At 42.5% G+C, this 17,644-nt stretch overlaps 1 protein-coding gene across 12 annotated transcripts in view; it reads right to left on the bottom strand.

The window, feature by feature from the left end:
• The window catches only part of atp8a2 (ATPase phospholipid transporting 8A2), a 56,387-nt gene that overhangs the window by 3,611 nt on the left and 35,132 nt on the right, over nt 1-17,644 (bottom strand). For all 12 annotated transcript variants that reach the window (XM_086190695.1, XM_086190696.1, XM_086190698.1 and 9 more), the window contains 11 exons: nt 12,519-12,702; nt 10,856-10,966; nt 8,608-8,682; nt 8,172-8,294; nt 7,471-7,549; nt 7,286-7,347; nt 6,757-6,813; nt 5,189-5,296; nt 3,559-3,647; nt 3,280-3,384; nt 250-341 (listed from right to left, as the gene is read on the bottom strand). In XM_086190695.1, coding sequence (XP_086046821.1) covers nt 250-341; nt 3,280-3,384; nt 3,559-3,647; nt 5,189-5,296; nt 6,757-6,813; nt 7,286-7,347; nt 7,471-7,549; nt 8,172-8,294; nt 8,608-8,682; nt 10,856-10,966; nt 12,519-12,702 — 1,085 coding nt within the window. The remainder of the gene's footprint in view (nt 1-249; nt 342-3,279; nt 3,385-3,558; nt 3,648-5,188; nt 5,297-6,756; nt 6,814-7,285; nt 7,348-7,470; nt 7,550-8,171; nt 8,295-8,607; nt 8,683-10,855; nt 10,967-12,518; nt 12,703-17,644) is intronic.

Genomic DNA, 17,644 nt, shown 5'->3' with positions numbered 1-17,644 from the left:
CACAGGGGCACTTTTGTTGTTGATTTGTTGCTGTTGCTTGTCGTCAGTCTCCGTTAGCTTCAAGCTAAATATGTGTGGCCGGCTCTTTCTACATTCTGGAGCCACAAAGAAGTAATGCAGAAGGAAAAAAAACCACATCCTCAAGAGCTCAAGGCACCTATTTGTGAGTGAGTGAGAAGCAAACTACTCTTTTATGGGAGTATCACTTTAAGACTCATATTCTCTCAGATAAGTGAACAAGATACTCACGTGACACGGTCTGCTGCACCGAGTTCGAGCGTCCTACGCTTGAAGGTGTTTTTCTAAAGACTCTTGTCAACAGATGGGCTCGTTCGTTTAGACTGCAGAGAATAAAGAGACAACAGCTGTTCCATATCAGCACGTAATTATGGGTCACTGAGAATTTTCAATACCACACAAGAATATTACGAACTACAGCGAAATACTTCTGTCTTCCTCAGTTACAACTAGCGAGAAGAATGTTTGAGACTTGTCAAACACAGATCTATGACGGCCTTTCAACCGTATGTCCTTGATGGAGAAGGACGTGAGCCAAAGCTAAATTTCTCTATCAGGGATCAACACTGAATCAAGCTTTCTGACTGATGAGAGTTGGAAGAAAATGGATTTGAGTGTGTCTGGCGTTCAATTTAACCCGTCAGTAAATCATAAAGTGGCTGAAGGGTAACAGGACATCCACAGTAAACTATTCCTCACCCCCACCTCCCTCCCTCTCTACGTTCCCCCCTGTCTGAGAAGACTAGATCCTCTGTTTTAGGACCACACGCCGTCATGGCTCCTCTCCTCCTGCCACCAAAAATAACGAAACCCCTTCCAGTCGTTGCAAAAACACACACACACACACACACACACACACACGCGCGCGCTCCATCCTCATCACAGCCGTTACTAATGCAAGGACGCAGAAGAATACATGTTGCATATTTATCCTTGATTGAACGTTTGAGTTTCACTGGCTTGTACTCAGTACTTCTAACATGATGACCAACGGAGTCGTCACAGACTGGAGCCAGAGGAACCTTCCCAAGGTCAGAATTTGGAGCAAGATGTTAGGAATTGAATTGAAATTGCTGTATATGACTGTTGGGAACGCTTGCTAAAGGGGAAAAAATAGGGCCTTTAATATTTGCTCAAGGACTCTTCAGCCAAAGAAAACAACGTCTGTTAGATAGATGACAGTGCTGAGTGAATCAAATAATGATGGTAGAAATACGCGAGAGGTTGAAGGATCGCTACAACTCTGATGTTTCTGTCTGGCGTTTTTTCAAAAGACCCGCGGATGTGCTTTGTTTGAACTCCTCCCACGAGACTCCCCTGTACTGTACCTTTCCAACCCTTTCCCATGCCTACCCCTGGACCTCCCCAGGAACTCCAAACACAGATGTGCTCTTTTAAATTTTGCTCCCTCTCTGCCCTCCTTGACTTTACTTTGCTTTGCTTTTTTTTTCCAAAATGGTTTTAAAAAGCAGGGTGAGTCCAGGACGGGGGCCTGCATAGGGGTCAGGAAGAGCGGTGTTGTAACACACACTTACCTCTCAAGCTCTTTTTGAGATCTAAAACTACTCTGAGGAAATAGTTGGTCAGAGTAACGTACTTTTTTCCAGTGAGTCATAATCGTGTTTAATACAAGTCGTAATCTTTACTGTAAAATAAGTGCTCAGTCACTTTCTTACAGTAAAAGTAGTAAAACCACAAGAAAAAAGCTTACTTTGCAAATTGACAAACATTTGAAGTCCCTTTTATGCAGAATGGACCACTAGGAAAAAAAATTCGTATCTTATTTCTTCATTCATTAAGTGTTCTGGAGCTGAATCCTGAACCGGGACAGTAAATACAGTTGTCAAACAATCATAAGTTGCCCTGTGAATGTATGTAAGTATATTTGAAGTATCAGTAAAGTACATCAAAAGTACAGTACTTAGGTAAATGAACTTTCCAGCACTGCTAAAAAATGATCAAACATCTAGAAGCATGGTGCTATATTGTAACTGTTACGTACACACACTTCTCCCAAATCTAAACTATAAACACACTCCCTAGTGACGCTGCACACGGCTAAATGGCAACAGTGGGAACTACGACCACAGTGAACACACCAGGTCCGTGCAGCAGTTCAAATCGATCCACCTAGGAGGGATTTTGAAGGTGGAGAAGTGAAGGAATGCATGAACATGAGAAAGAAAGAATGTAAAAATGAAGACAGAGATATGATCCAAACAAGTGAAGGTCACTCTAGGGCACACAGGTCACGTAAGGTCAGAGTTCACACAGCGGGACAGGCCAAACCTATAAACTACCTCTGTGGGGCTCTAGGGGACCTCAGCCGTGGCTTCGGCCCTGTGGACGGGGCCACCATCACGGTCAGACATGTCATTTTGCAGATAATTAACAACAAGACAATAATATGATAACACAACATATTATGTAACATGAGAACATTTAGTGTGACTGATGAGGCAGGACGAGTATAAGAGAAAAATGACAGCAAAACATCGGAATTCCAGTCACAAGATATAAACTGTTCCCTCAATCTAGATGTTCTGATGCCACAAGGTATAACTTGTTCTGACAAATGAATCACTAATGAGTCACCTTACGAGCTAATGGCTACAAATTCATTAAGCAGAAGGAACATTATATCTCGTGGCCTCGGATTAACGGAATTGAAGGAGTAAAACGGTATCTTGTGTCCTCAAAATAATTAAATGGAGGGGAAAATATATATGGTGTAAACACAACATACCTACATAATTGAGGGAACATGTTATAATTTATGACCACATAAAAAAAACAAAAACAAAAAAGTGAATGAATAAGTTTCACCTGGTGGTCTCGGGAAGGGAACAAGTTATAGTTTGAGGCCTCAAAATAATCAAACTGAGGGTAAAAGTTCTATCTTGTGGTCACAAAATCGATGGATGGAGCTGATGGAACAGGTTATGTCAATTATTACATTTCTATTCATATTTTATAGATGTGTGTGTAGGTGAGAATATGTATTTTTTTTCTCCGTGGCCACTTCAGGGCTGATTAGTCTCATTAATAACATATACATACATAAACAACATATATAAATGTGTGTGTGTGTGTGTGTATATATATATATATATATATATATATATATATATATATATATATATACACACATATATATACACATATATATACACACACACACACATATATATGTATATATATCTATATATATATATATGGAACGATGAGATACCGTGATGCATCGCGGCGGATGTTATATACCTGCGGCCGCTGGCGTCCCTCAGCACGGCTGCTCCTGGATCAACAGCTCGCGCCTCCAGCTCCTGCACCTCCTCTAGGAGAGACTTCCTCACAGTGCGACGTGTGCTGCAGGGCAGAAATAAGCTCATTGCACCCACAAAGGAACGTTTGTTTTCATTTTCAGACAGGGGAATTATAATCTCGAGTGTGCGTAAGTGTTGACACAGACTCTACATATAAATGCTTCAATTAAGTGTCTGTTTGGGTTTCCCATGTTTATATTAAAAGTGTTCTACTCACGATGCCCAAGCGAAATCTTTGAGTAAACACGCCGTGGGCACCAGGATCAGGCCCAACCAGAAATGCCAGCACTGCATCACCCTGCCAGCCTGCAAGGACAGCACACAGGCTCCATTTATTTTTCAACTCAAATTGAGTTATTTGTCTGTGAAGCTCGCACAGAGAAACACACGTGACAAAAGCAGAGAGAAATATAAGACCACACGCCGAAAGCCTTAAAGGATCAGAGTTAGCCAAAGTTGAATACCCTTGATGTTAGACAAACATATTCAACAGCTTTCTCATTCCCGCGTTGACACCGCAAGCACAGTTTTCCCATAAATGAAAGCTTCTGCTGTGGTGGTGACTAACCAGTGATCCTGACTACCTGTCTACAGCATGGCCCGCTGACCTCTGACCCCTATCCTGAGTCTGTCTCCAGGGATTAATCATGTATCTAACCACAGCCTGCTTGTCTGTCTTGCCTCATACACCCACATATCCTCCTGCGGTTCCCTGTAATCTCACTCTTTCACAACTTCCTTTCATCATCTGTTGCTTGTTGGATGTAAATACCTCAATTTTTTTTAACTTTTTTTTTTTCATACCAAATCTCTCCCCTTTTGGTTGTTTCACAAACTCAAGTCATGAAATCAAAATGGCGGTAAATGCTTCATGCACCGTGACGTCCTTCACTTCAACTTTATTGCCCATATCCCTTTTGTTTCCTGCGTTTTACATTTGGATCCAGAGACATAGAGACAATGCAGCTCCCAGAGGGAGAGAGAAAATGAATCTGGATTTTAAAAAAAGAAAGAAAAAACCCCATCAGGAAATATCCCCTGCAGCAGCAGCTGGAATCACAAAAGAGACAACTGGACTAACATACTCTGTGAAAAACACACTTTTACAGCACATCACATGGTACAAAAACGCTGTAAACAGGCACGCTAAGTGAATTTATGTACTTTGTTACGGCTGCGGAATCAGTTTAAGTACCTATGTTGGACAGTTATTCTGAACAGGAATATACAGCGCATATCCATCCCAATCCTCTCGTGGACAGATGGGAATATAGATAGCAGCAGGGGAAATAAGAGAGGTAGAAGGGTAGTTGGGGGGGGGGTGCAATGCTGGAATGGAGGGCTGGTGGGTGACTCTCTGATTCCCCAGTTAGACTGAGCAGCTGCATAGATATTTGACCGCATTCCTCATTTCTGACACAAATTGAATTAATGAGCTGAAGTGAGTTCTGTTCCCCCCTCCCCCTGTGGAAGACTCTCCAGGGGCAACCTCACCCTCCACCCCAATCTCTAAAATGTGTCTCTCAATCAAGGGTACATTCTCCTCACCCCTCAACAGACCCTCATCATCAGCAGCCCACCCTCTTGAGTCAACACCTCCACAGAGGGCAGTAAAAGACCAAGGCTCGGGTGACAGGCAGCAGGTGCAGAAAGCCTGGCGAGAGGGGCCGGCGGGGCGTAAATCTCCCCCTGGGAGTGCAGCAGTGCCGACATGGAACACCCAGGAGGTGCCATGTATTGGCAAGCAAGAGGGGCGGGGGGCGGGTGGAGAGAAGAGATGTAGGTGGATGGGCTATTTTAACCCCGTTCACCTCCTGTTAGTGAAATGAGTGACATGTTTTACTTACCTGGCCTAGCATGTCCGGGGCGATGGGGATGGTGGGCCAGATGGCCGAGTAGACAGCGAAGAAGACCATCCAGAGGGCCATGCTCCCCCACACCGCCAGGTGGGAAAACTACACAAGATGGAGTAAAACAGCAAGACAGCATGAGGTCAAATACTCTCCATACGACCCATCTCAATTTAGACAACCTCTCCTCTCCCTCCCTCCTCCTTCCTCATGTCTTCATCCCTCGCTCTGTGTTCGGCTGTAAGGGGACACTGTGAATTCCAGCAGGACCCTGCTTCATTACTGTCAGGCGCTTGTGCGGACAGCTGAACGGACAAAGGTATAAGACCATCCTTTCCAATTTCTTTCTCTCCAACAGACGGAATGAGTCAAATCCCGTCATGGCCTCAGCAACTGTCACCGAAACTAACTCAGCGCTGTTATTCCAACTTGGCCCGTTTTTTTTTTAGTTTCAGCTCTTGATTGTTATTTAAAGTAAAATCCCGTTAACTGAATTTTATATCTGTTCAAGTTTTGCCTTCAAACATTAAGTCTCTGACATTCATGCTGATATACAGTAACTAACACCCCGAATGAGGAAGCTTTAACTTGTGCTTTTATTTTCCTAATTATCAAATAATTATTCTCATATTTTCATGTCATACATGTGAACATTACTAGTGAGTTTGGGTGGGTGGGGGGCAGCTTGGGTCTAATGTCAGCATTATTACTGCAAGCAAGTGCCATCTACCCCTGGAATTCTCAGCGGAATGTTAGCTGGTTAGAGTTGACAGGCTGGAACGTGAGGCCAAACATCACATACAAGCTTGTCTTTAAAAAAATCTATTTCAAAATGAAGTATTTTATTAAATTCACAAGAGATGATTTCAATGTGCTATATCACTAATTGAATAACAGTACAGCTAACTATATAGCTGTATAGCTAACAATGTAGCAGTATAGATAACTGTGGAGCGGTAGAGCTAAAAGTATTGCAGTACAGTACAGTAGGTAACTGTATAGCTGTGTAACTAACTCTATAGCGGTATAGCTAAATGTATTGCAATATAGTTAACTACTGCATTATAGTTTCAGCAGTAAAGCTACCTCTATAGTGGTGCAGCTAAAGGTACAGCGTTATAGCTAACTGTACAGCAGTAAAGTAGTGGCGCTAACTCTCTGGCGGTATGGGGGAAATGCTCCTCAAACAGATGTCAGTCTTTATTTTCTGATCCGTTTGCTTCATTTTCCGCAGAAATGATGTACATTCCTCCTTTTCAGGTCTCTCATGAAACCAGCTGAACCTTTCTTGCAGCACAGTAGCATCTTTTATTTGGCCAAGACAAGTTTTAGCCACTGGATATGTTTCAAATATTGTAAGGGGGCAATGGATAGAAGTGGTTGGATGAAGATGCATGAGAACCCACAAACCTTTGCCGCAACATCAAGGTAAACCACATCATTTCCTATGCTTTCCCTGTTTTTTTAGACCCGCTTACGTGGAAACCTTCTGCCCCCTTATTCATTAACGGTTGAGTAAAATGTACCATGTGGTGTGGCATGGTAGAGTGTCTTAATGTTCCTACCCTGGTCCAAGCGGTGGTCTCCATTCCAGCTTTCAGACATACTGTAACTACCACATACTACACACACACACACACACACACACACACACACACACACACACACACACACAGGGAGTTCAAAACAGAAGAACAGGATTAGTTCACTGGCGACTGTGGAAATAATAAACATTAATTTTATACAGTAAACTGAGCGATGTCTGGTGAAAGACTCAGGACCCCTACAGCTCCCTGTAGTCTATACACACATAACACAACAAATAAACACTGCTGACTTTCTCCTGAGACCGTGGGGAGTGAATTGATTGCAAGTGAAGTGAATGGAGAGATGGATGAGTTTGGAGAGGAGACGGAGTGGCTAGACGAGAAGCAGATTGACCAGAGATCTTTAACGGCCCCTGAGGAAGCAACACATTGCCGCTGGTGTGTTACATAAATACACACAGCGGCCAAAAGACGCAAAAGTATATATATATATATAAAAAAAAAAAAACGGACAAAGACACCAAGAAAGTACAAGTGAGCTTCTTACTGTGTACACCATGTTTCCAACAAACAGGTAGTCATTTCCCTGCCCGTTACTGAAGGGAGAGTCTGTGGACAACACGCACACAGACAAATGCGTACACACACACGCACACAAGCACACACAAATGAGTTATAACAGTGTTAACCACAAGAATTAGCTGTCTGTACAAGAAGAATTAGGTCACTCACCATGCTCTAAAATCTTCAGTGGAAACCAAAAGAGAATAATTGAATGAATCAGTGCATTGATACAGTGTCCCCAAAACACCTAGAGAGAGAGAGAGAGAGAGAGGGAGGAAAGAAATAAGACAGAGAAAAAAAATGGAAACTATCACAGATATATGGCCCCACACTAAAACACACACACATGAAAACTTCTACTGTGTTCTTGCCATCAAAAAGTGTTCTGCATGTACAGTATTAACACTCACTCACTCACACACCCACCCACCCACTCACTCACCCACTCACTCACTCACTCACCCACTCACACACACACACACACACACACACACACACACACACACACACACACACACACACACACACACACACACACACACACACATACAGTAAAAGAAAGACTTTCTTATTCTGGCCTTATGAATCTCATGAGGGTTGCCATGGAAATATTTGAGTCTCTACGCCACTCTTGTTTACTCGCTGGCATACCAAACAAACAGCAGGCATCACTGCATAGAGTGCCACGAGGCATGACGAATCAAATGCAGAGCGAGAAAATGATGGATTGGGTGTGTGTGTGTGTGTGTGTGTGTGTGTGTATGCGTGAGTGTGTGTGTGTGTGTGTGCGTGAGTGTGTGTGTGTTTGTATGCGTGAGTGTGTGTGTGAATGTGTGAGTGTGTGTGTGTGTGTGTATGTTTTGATGTACCCTTGTGTTGAAGCCCTCTGCGTTCTGTGTGATGCGGTACAGCTGAGGGAAACGGAGCATGTTCTGCTGGCTGCATGGCCGGTCGAAGATCCCCAGAGTGAACGGAGGCAGTGCAGTGAATATCTGTACACATGCACACACACTAAAATTAAAAACTAGCTAATCTAGCAGGACAATCAGCAGCCTATCAGACTCCAAAAAAAAAAAAAAAAGGAATTGTAGAACATTTTTAAAAGATAAACGCCTGTGGGGAATTTCCAGAGACACATGCATACTAAAAATCTCTGGAATGCAGAATGAACAGCGATAAGAAGATAAAATAGAGCAAGATTGGGTGAGAGATAGGTCATAGACAGACACTTGACATCAGCTGAGTAAAACAGGGAGAAATGGAAGAGAGTTGGGGACGGGGTTGGTGGGGTGGACGGATACTCACCACGTTGTAGAGGCCTATACACCAGCGCTCAAAAAGGATCTGGCCAGAGAAGCCGTTCACAAAGGCGAACCAGAGCTGGGATACAAAGAGAGGATTGAGAGGGGATGAGAGGAATAATAGCAGAGGTGAAACGGCCTTAGCGATGCACTGATAGTGGAAACAGCAGGGAGAGGGTGGCCAAATGTGTGCCTGTGCTTACAACTGATATGGGCACATGACGAAACTATTCATCACTTGTACTTGAATGAGGCTCTAACTCAGTTCACAAGAGGATTTTCTATGACAAAGACCATTGAAGTACTTCATAGTAAAAGATAGGAACATGCATTTAAGGAACACACCAACTGTTTCAGAAAAACACTTATTGCCCATCTTCCCTGGAGCCAGACAAGAAGATAGATAACCTTCCCTCCAGCTAGAGACCGGCTGACTGCTAGTTAGTTTAGCACAACTAATGGTGGTGGATGGGAAGTGTTAGCATACCTTCATCCTGCCTGCCAAAACTTGCAGTTCCTCCTCTGTGCATTCTTCTTACCAAAGATCAGGTTTGGGGTCTTGGTTTGTCCAGAAGTAATCCTCCTTTTCCTATCTTACCAACTCTGTCATGATTAGAACAGCGTTTGACAGCAGTCGCTTTTCTAGTCAAACACTGCCTTGTTTTTTTTGGCCCAAGATTTGACGAACGGCTTCAAATTCCTCTGCCCAGTTAGGAAAGTATTTCCAACTTTGTGTCTGATCATAAAATTCCAATACTTCACAATTTAAAACACAAGTTAATAGCAAATGTCATGCACAACCTCAAATGTTTTGGAGAAAACTGTATTTGGTGTCTCATGACAGACAGGCTAACACTTCCCTTCCACTGCAGTCATTGTGATGAGGTAACTAGTGTTCAGATGTTATCTTCTTGTCAGAATCTGGGCAGGATGGCAAGTTAATGTACTTCTCAAAAAGTTGACATGTTCCTTACAGTTTCATGGCACACTCATTTTCATATTTTATAGAAGACAACATCTTCTCTGCAACAAAAAATAACAAAGTTCATGGGAATCATGGCTCTAAATTTGAGAGCTCACTAATTCAAAGCACTGTGACACATGAGGAAGTGTATAAAACCGTTTTAATATGAGATATACTCGTTATTTAAATTCCTGTAACTGTATTGTGCCTTTTGGCATTCAGGATGCATTCCAAACTCAGGTTGAAGCGGGCGCTGAATCTGCTTTTAACCTTAATGGAGGTTAATTTACCAAAACACTGCGTCAAAATGTGGCTCTGACGCAAAGTAAACATTCATTAACCTTCTCAAACACACACACGCACAACGCCTGATCTGAGGACAGATAGAGAAATGTTTGGGGCCGCCAGTGTGTGTTGTGCCATTCCTGGGGCATACAGTGGAGCATACACCCTAGGGCTGAGGTCAGACATGAAAAAACACCCCCCCCCCCCCATCCCTCTCATTCTGTCTCCACTAAGTGGACAGAGACAGTCTCTAACCTTTGACCTGGAGCGCTCTGCAGGGAGCCAATCATGTGAGATAATCATGGAAAGACACACACACACACACACACACACACATACACACACACACACACAGGCAATGAGTGGTGGTGTGAGCAGGACAGTAGGCTTCAGGCTGCAGCTCCCAGGAGGACCTGCACCTGCTGGCATCCTTAATGTCAGACAGAGGGCAGGGGGGAGGGGGACACAGCTGACATACAGCCCTCGAAACAGACACGCAAGGGCTGCAGGGAGCCCCCATCACATTCATCCTCACACACACATACACAAACATACACACACACACACACACACACACACACACACACACACCCTACCCATGACTTGCCTGACTTATCCTAAAACTTCCACAGAAGTCTTCCCTTTAAAAATAATAGATTTCCCTTTTTGCCCTCACAAAGTCACTTTACAGATGTCGCCACAAAACACACACACACACACACACACACACACACACACACACACACACACACACACACACACACAGAGTTTTCGACCCTGGGATCCAAGGTCTCGACACTGATGATCTAAACACACATTTTTTTCTCTGCGTGTGTGTAAAAGAGACAGAAAGCAGACACCAGAAGGGCACTTCGTCCATCACTGTCAGCCATGTCGACAAACAGCTGCAAAACCTCTCTGTTAATGTATCTGTGTGTGTGTGTGTGTGTTTGTGTGTGTGTGTGTGTGTGTGTGTGTGTAGGAGTGGCTTTAAAGCTCGAACCTCTATGATGTAGAGGACCACATTCTTGTAGAAACAGTAGAGGATGCACTTGGTGACACGGTTGTAGCTCCACGCCCCATGGACCAGCAGCAGCTTCTCTAAGTAGGAGAACTGTCAATCACAGACGGAGAAAGGTTGGCATGATTCGAGACGATCCAGACGGAGGAGAGGAAACAGTGACGATATTAAGAAGACTCCTTGTCGGAGCGGAGCGACAGCGATAGGGAGGTTGTGTAAGATGGCCGAGGGCTGAGAGATAACCGCAACAGTGACAGAATGTGTTGGTGTGGGACAAAACTCAGCAGATTCCTTTTGTGCTTCAATTTATTTTGTTCGCATATTGTTCTTTTTGTTGGAATCCTGAGACTGCTACATTATGTGAACGCATTATTGTCACAACTGTTTTCAATTAATCAGTCAAAGTTTTGTATTATTTGTACCGACTTCAAAAGAAAGAGCGGAAATTCCCTTATTGTGATTTCGTGACATTTTCAAATTGCTTCAATGTGCAATTATAAAACTGAGAAAATACAGATGAAAATTTTCACATTCTAAGATGATGAAATTGGAATACTATGGGTTTCTCTATATCTAATCACAAAGTTGATGTGTTGAACTGTTTTGGCTCAACAACAACCATTATCTCGCACAATAAAGTCATTATAAAATACTGTGTGGATCTGTGTGACGTTGAAAGAGATGCAATGCTAAAGAGCCTCACTGTCCTTGGTGTAAACCACTTTCAGCTGCACTTTTTGCAGGAAAGGTGTGACACAAAGTTCACGAGCAATCGTACCATTATCAAGCCACTTTTTTCATTACTTTTCATGAGAATTTAGTTGTGTAGTTAATAGATTCAGGTCCAAATCTTGTGATTTTAATGTAAAGTATTAAAATTGTATGTTTTTATACCTTATAAATATGCAGAGTCACTGCCCTCTATTGGTTGACACTGTGCTACTGCAGCTGAATTTTGCTATTGGCTCATCGGGAGGATCTTTGGTGAAGGTGATGTCATGGGGACCCCTTATCACAAACCACACCCCTCAGGGTCCGCCCCCTCCAATTAAAAACTCTTGACAAAAGCAACAGCTCTTATCATTTAAAAAAATATTCTGGTTGAGACAAGACATTCATAGCAGCTTGCACCAGTGCGTCTGGTAGCTGTGCTTGTTTGCTAACATGAGTCACATAAGCTATGCAACGGGTGAAGTTACACTGAACTCATTCATTGTTATCAGCAATGAGAACAATGAATGTTTTCAGAAAGGGGGGCCTTACAGACCCTTCTAGCATTGATTTAACCTCTCAAACTCATCTGAATCGAAAAACATATATTTCTTTCTAATTAAAATAATTCCATTCAGATAAAAGTAAATATTAAATCGTTCAGCCCGTGCTGATTTATCAATATTAGCCTCCATTCCAACCACCACACATCTGCAGCTCCATTTTAACTTGCTCAACTTTGACTTGGCTAATCAAATATGCTAACCTCTGCTAGTTTTCAGTTTTGTTAGCACTCGATACAGTGGTAATTAAACCATTAACGATCAACATAGCATTGAGACAGCCAATAATGTGTTGCTGATGTTAGCTCGTCCTCCCTACTAGCTACTAGCTTGTTCAAGAAAAAGCTCCTAACACTACGTCTGCAGCCCACCTGCGCAATGGAGTAATCGGAGGAGTTAGTGGCCTGCATGCCCTCGTTGCCGCTGATCCCCACTCCCACGTGAGCCGTCTGGATCATGCCGACGTCGTTTGCACCATCACCTATTGCCAGCGTGATGGCTTTCACGTGTTTCTTCACCATATCCACGATCTCCGACTTCTGCAGCGGGGACACTCTGTAAAATGAGATGGAAGTTAAGGGAAGATAAATGAGTGTAATGAGAAAGGACGAAATAAATTTGTAGACTGAGGGAAAAAAAACAGTGAAAGTGAGAAAACTGAAAGTGAGACAGAGAAACAGTGACGGGTGTGGCGCTCTGCTCTATTTACTGCTCTTTGCCGGGTCTTAGGAAACAATGAATCACTCTTCATCTAATAAGACTGTTTTTTGTGTGCGTGAGTGTTTGTACTCGTCTCTGTATGAATGATCCTCAGAGTGAGTGTGTGTGTGTGTGTGTGTGTGTGTGTGTGTCCGGGGAGCCTCCAGTGGTACTCCACCCTCTTGAACTGTATCACTGATCCTCTGTCTATAACCGGTTATGTCTCTTCACAGACAAAGCAGGACCCAAGGAGCCTCAATTACAGATGCGTCCCCTGGGGCCACTCAGACGTAGTTCTGAGGATATTTTTCATTTTATGAGGCCGTGTGTCATATCTGTGAACAAATGAAGGGGTCCTGCCCTGCTTTATTTTTTTTTCTGTTAGAGGGTTTGATTTTTTTCTATCTATCCTGCACTTTTACCTTCATGTTCGATGGAGAGGATAGGGAGAAGATAAAACCTAAAGAGAAACTAGAAACACTGCATTGTGGTTGTATGTCTCGTGCCTGTCACCTTGACCTTTGACAGCCAAAATCTTTTCAAATCACCCTCAAGTCGGAGTGAACATTTGTGCCTTATTTGAAGAATTTCTCTAAAGGTGTTCCTGAGACGTGTTCATGAGAACTGTATGACTGTACAACCCAATAGCATAACGCCTCTGTCTGTCGCCGGCTCTCAGTTATCAATACAAATACATACACTTTGATTCACGTGTGAGTATATAATGCTGATTTATAGATTCATGCTTTTTTCCAGAAAAAAGATTAAAGATTTTTCCCCCATGTTGGTCCGCATTTCGAGATTTGTGTGTATTTTTTGAAAACAATGGCTGACAAAACATTTCAGCACAATGTGAATAGTTACTTCAGGTTGTTGTTGTTGCAGGCGATGTAAATAAAGAAGCTAAACCTCTATGATGTTCTAACAGTGTCGCGATTCACACACATTCAATCTACTAAATTCTGAGGAACAATTAAGCCTGACTTGTGCATTCTGGACCCAGGAGTCTGTTTTCAAAAGATACTTTATACAAGGAGGAGTTCTGTCTGCCATTCACATGCACACAGTTTAAGCTGTCTTGTTTTTAGTACCTGCAACCTGTGCAGTGAAAACAAATATGTCTACAAAAGAGGTAACCTGGGAGTAAATCAATACCAGCCCTGGGATTAAACTTGTATAACACATATTTCCCACAGTAAAGGACTTGCAACAGTAGTAGCTTGTGAATAGTATGAAGGATAAAAACTGCTGGTGGCAAAAGTCTTAAGTTACAACGTTTAACTCTGGAAATCCTACAAGTAGAATCAAGTATCAGGAAGTACACAGCAGCTGTATATTAAAGGAACTGTATGTAGAATTTGGAGGCATCTTTTGATAATATAATCTTTACAACTATGTTGGATATTTTATAATTGCCTGAAAAAATAATCATAGTGTTTCTCTTAGCTTGGAATAAACCCTTTACATCTGCACAGGGAGTAAGTTTGCTTCCAATGAACTGGCTTTGTTGTGTCTATAGAGGCCAAGAATTTTCACCTTTTAGTTTGTCCCTGCTTTTTCCTTTTAATTTCCATTAGTTCTAACCTAATCAAGCCATGTTCTCTCTAAAAACAAGCTAGAAGAGAGTGCTCTCCTCTGTTTTCCATCAAGTTTTTTTTTCCTGAATCCATTCGCACAACAATTCCATTGTGTTATCTTTTACAACTGGGATCCCAGGAGACGGTATGAGGACACGCCGAGTATACAGAGGAGGAAGAAAGCACCGAAGGAAGAGAGCTGAGTCTAGGAAAGAAAAAATCTCCTCCTCCATCCATCCATCCATCAATCCATTTTCTTCCTCTTGTTCTGTTAAGGGTCGTGGGGGGGCTGAAGCCTATCCCAGGGGCTTTCAGGCGAGAGTTCACCCTGGACAGGTCACCAGTCCATCACAGGGCCAACACATAGAGACAGACAACCATTCACACTCACAGTCACACCTACGGTCAATTTAGAGTATCAATCAGCCTCGTCCCCTCTTGACTCAGGGCTCAAACCCGGAACCTTCTTGCTGTGAGGCGACAGTGATAACCCCTGCACCACCATGCCTCCCTCCTCCTCCATATGAATATGAAATACAGAGAAAGAATATGGAGAGAGATGTTTGAAGGTTACTCTTCAGTGGCGTCGCAGGGCAAACGACTAGAAATTAATCTCATGACGCTGCATCAGATGTGCTGTGGCTAATCAAAACTAAATTCATTCAGAAAACCTCCATCCATCCATTTTCCAGACTGCTGACACTGAGAGAGAGGCGGGGTTCACCCTGGACGGGTCGCCAGCCCGTCGCAGGGCCATCAGGAGCAATTAGGGGCTCAGTATCTTGCTCAAGGACTCTTCGACATGGTCACTGGGGGAAGTGAGGATCAAACCAGTGACCCTTCAGTTGCTAGACAAACACTCTACCTCTGAGCCATGCCGCTCCTATTCAGAAAAAAAAAAACATTTTAAAACTTGATGTTTACCATCATGCAGACTGACAAGACAAAGCACACTCAAATCATCGCCACAATTTCACTATTTGACATTATTTTGATCATGAATCATAATTTGATTATTTTGATTATTTATTTTGATCTCATTGCATTTAAATCTATTATAAACTTGGAGGTAACAGCTGTTCTGGAGACAGCACATGAGAGTCACTAAGCTGTATTTGTTTCTGGATAATGCTGACCCAGAATAATTTCCCTGCTGGATTCAATGTTTTTTTTTTTTTGTAAATTATGGATGCTTTGCTGTAGCTGCAACTCAACCCCTGGATGTCTCTGAATCATACACACTTTAGGAGATTAACCTGATATTAAATATTTATTCAGGTAATAATATCTTAATGTTAAAACAGTTTTTAGCCAGTGACATCTATTTGTCAGCTTGCACTGTCTCTGGAGCACTTGGAGCTCAATACGAGGCATCTGATAAAGATATGATGTCATGGAACACACACACACACACACACACACACACACACACACACACACACACACACACACACACACACACACACACTTCCGGCTGGAAGCCCACAGGTCATGAAAATGGTCTATCTTCTGTGACTACATAAGTAGGATCATGTCCCGGTCAGACTGAAATCACATAGGTGGGTGGTCTTCTCAGTATTCATACACTATGCACTCAAATTTGCACTTCTGCACTTCAATGTACAGACATACACAGTCACACACACTGTACACCACAGGATATTTCCAAGGGAATACCTCAGAGAGAGTTTGCCCTCTGCAGTCATCGCTCAAGGATGGGCTGAACCTCTTTGTTTCTCCTGTTTGGTGTCGTGTGTGTGTGTGTGTGTGTGTGTGTGTGTGTGTCTCAGCCTCTGACCGCAAATCTCTCTTTATCTCTCTCTCTCTGTCTTGCTCTACCTTTTCTCTAAACACTGCTAACAGTGTCTAGGATTGTCTAAAGTGGCGTTGGCGAGATGAAAGGCTCCCACTGCTCTTCACAGTGGAACTCGGCAGAAAATAAGCAGCCGCTAAGACCTCTTATAAACAAACGCACAGTGAAGTCAGGAAGTCATGCGTACGAGGGCCTGAGATGCACATTCCCAGCGTGTAAAGAGCCGTCCACACCGAGAAACATAACTCCTTATATGTCCCCACTCATATTCAATATTTGTTGCAGCTGCTGTAAACTTCTCAGAGGAATTAACAGAAAAAAGGGGAATATAAGGAAGGATAATGATGAGGAAGAATCCAACATTGCTACAAGAGTTGAAGAAACATTTTCAAAGATCATTAATCTCAGGTAAAATCATGTTTATTACATGAGTTTAGCTGCCTGATAATATGTTTTATAAACACAAACTGAGTGATTAGAGTACAGCATCTAAAAAAAGGTGCTGCCACATGGGTTTCATGTTTCTATGACAATTTCTCATAAAACTGAATGATAGACCAGCAAGGCCTTTTTGCTTTTTTATCGATGTTTTAGTTTTCTTTGAATTTGAATGAATGAAGTTTTCTATGGTTGAGTATGAAAAAAAGCGACATCCTTCAGCCTAACAGTAGTTGAGTGTGTGTGTGTGTGTGTGTGTGTGTGTGTGTGTGTGTGTTATGATCCACTAAATTACAAAACATGTGAGTGAGTTTCTGGCTGTCATTGTTTCTATCATTCATCAAATCACTCTAAATGCGACCTAAAAAATATTAATATTTAAATAAAATAGTTTTGTGTTCATACCTTTTAATTTAACCTGACTATTTTTCAACTTGACCATTGTTATAAATCAACACCTCCACCAATCAGATTCAGCAAAGTGCAATCATAACGAAAGGTTTATTTCCTACTCATAGCAGGGTTGTTGTATTGTGCTACATTATTTTAGCTACGGGCACTACATTAAGTGTCAAAAGAAGCTTCAATGTTCAACGCTGTCCAAACACAAGAAGCTAAATTCAATTTAAACAACTAGATTATCATAAAATTCTAGTTAACGATAATCAACCAAATCTATCCAGATATTCGGAGACAATTTTTAATGCATTAACTATTATTTATTTAGATTATTTTTGGTCCACATAAAAAAAAGTTGACGTTCGTTATTCAGCCCGAGCCAGAATAGAAGACCGGAGGGAAGGAAAGAAGGATCAAAGGAGGTAGGAAAGGAGGGATAAAGTGAAGGATAGACGAAAGGAAGCTGGCAGCTGTTTGCAAGGCCTCGGAGACCTGAGTCCGGATATGGCCTGGAATATGCAAGGAGAGTCAATTACTTCCCTCCTGCCTGCACACACACGCGTACACACAC

Source organism: Aulostomus chinensis, chromosome 21 (genome assembly GCF_037954235.1).
Source record: "Aulostomus chinensis isolate RoL2024-O1b breed Wild chromosome 21, RoL_Achi_v1.0, whole genome shotgun sequence".
Taxonomy (NCBI): Eukaryota; Metazoa; Chordata; class Actinopteri; order Syngnathiformes; family Aulostomidae; genus Aulostomus; species Aulostomus chinensis.
Note: the sequence above shows the minus strand (reverse complement) of the source record. Positions and strands in the feature narration are given on the sequence as shown.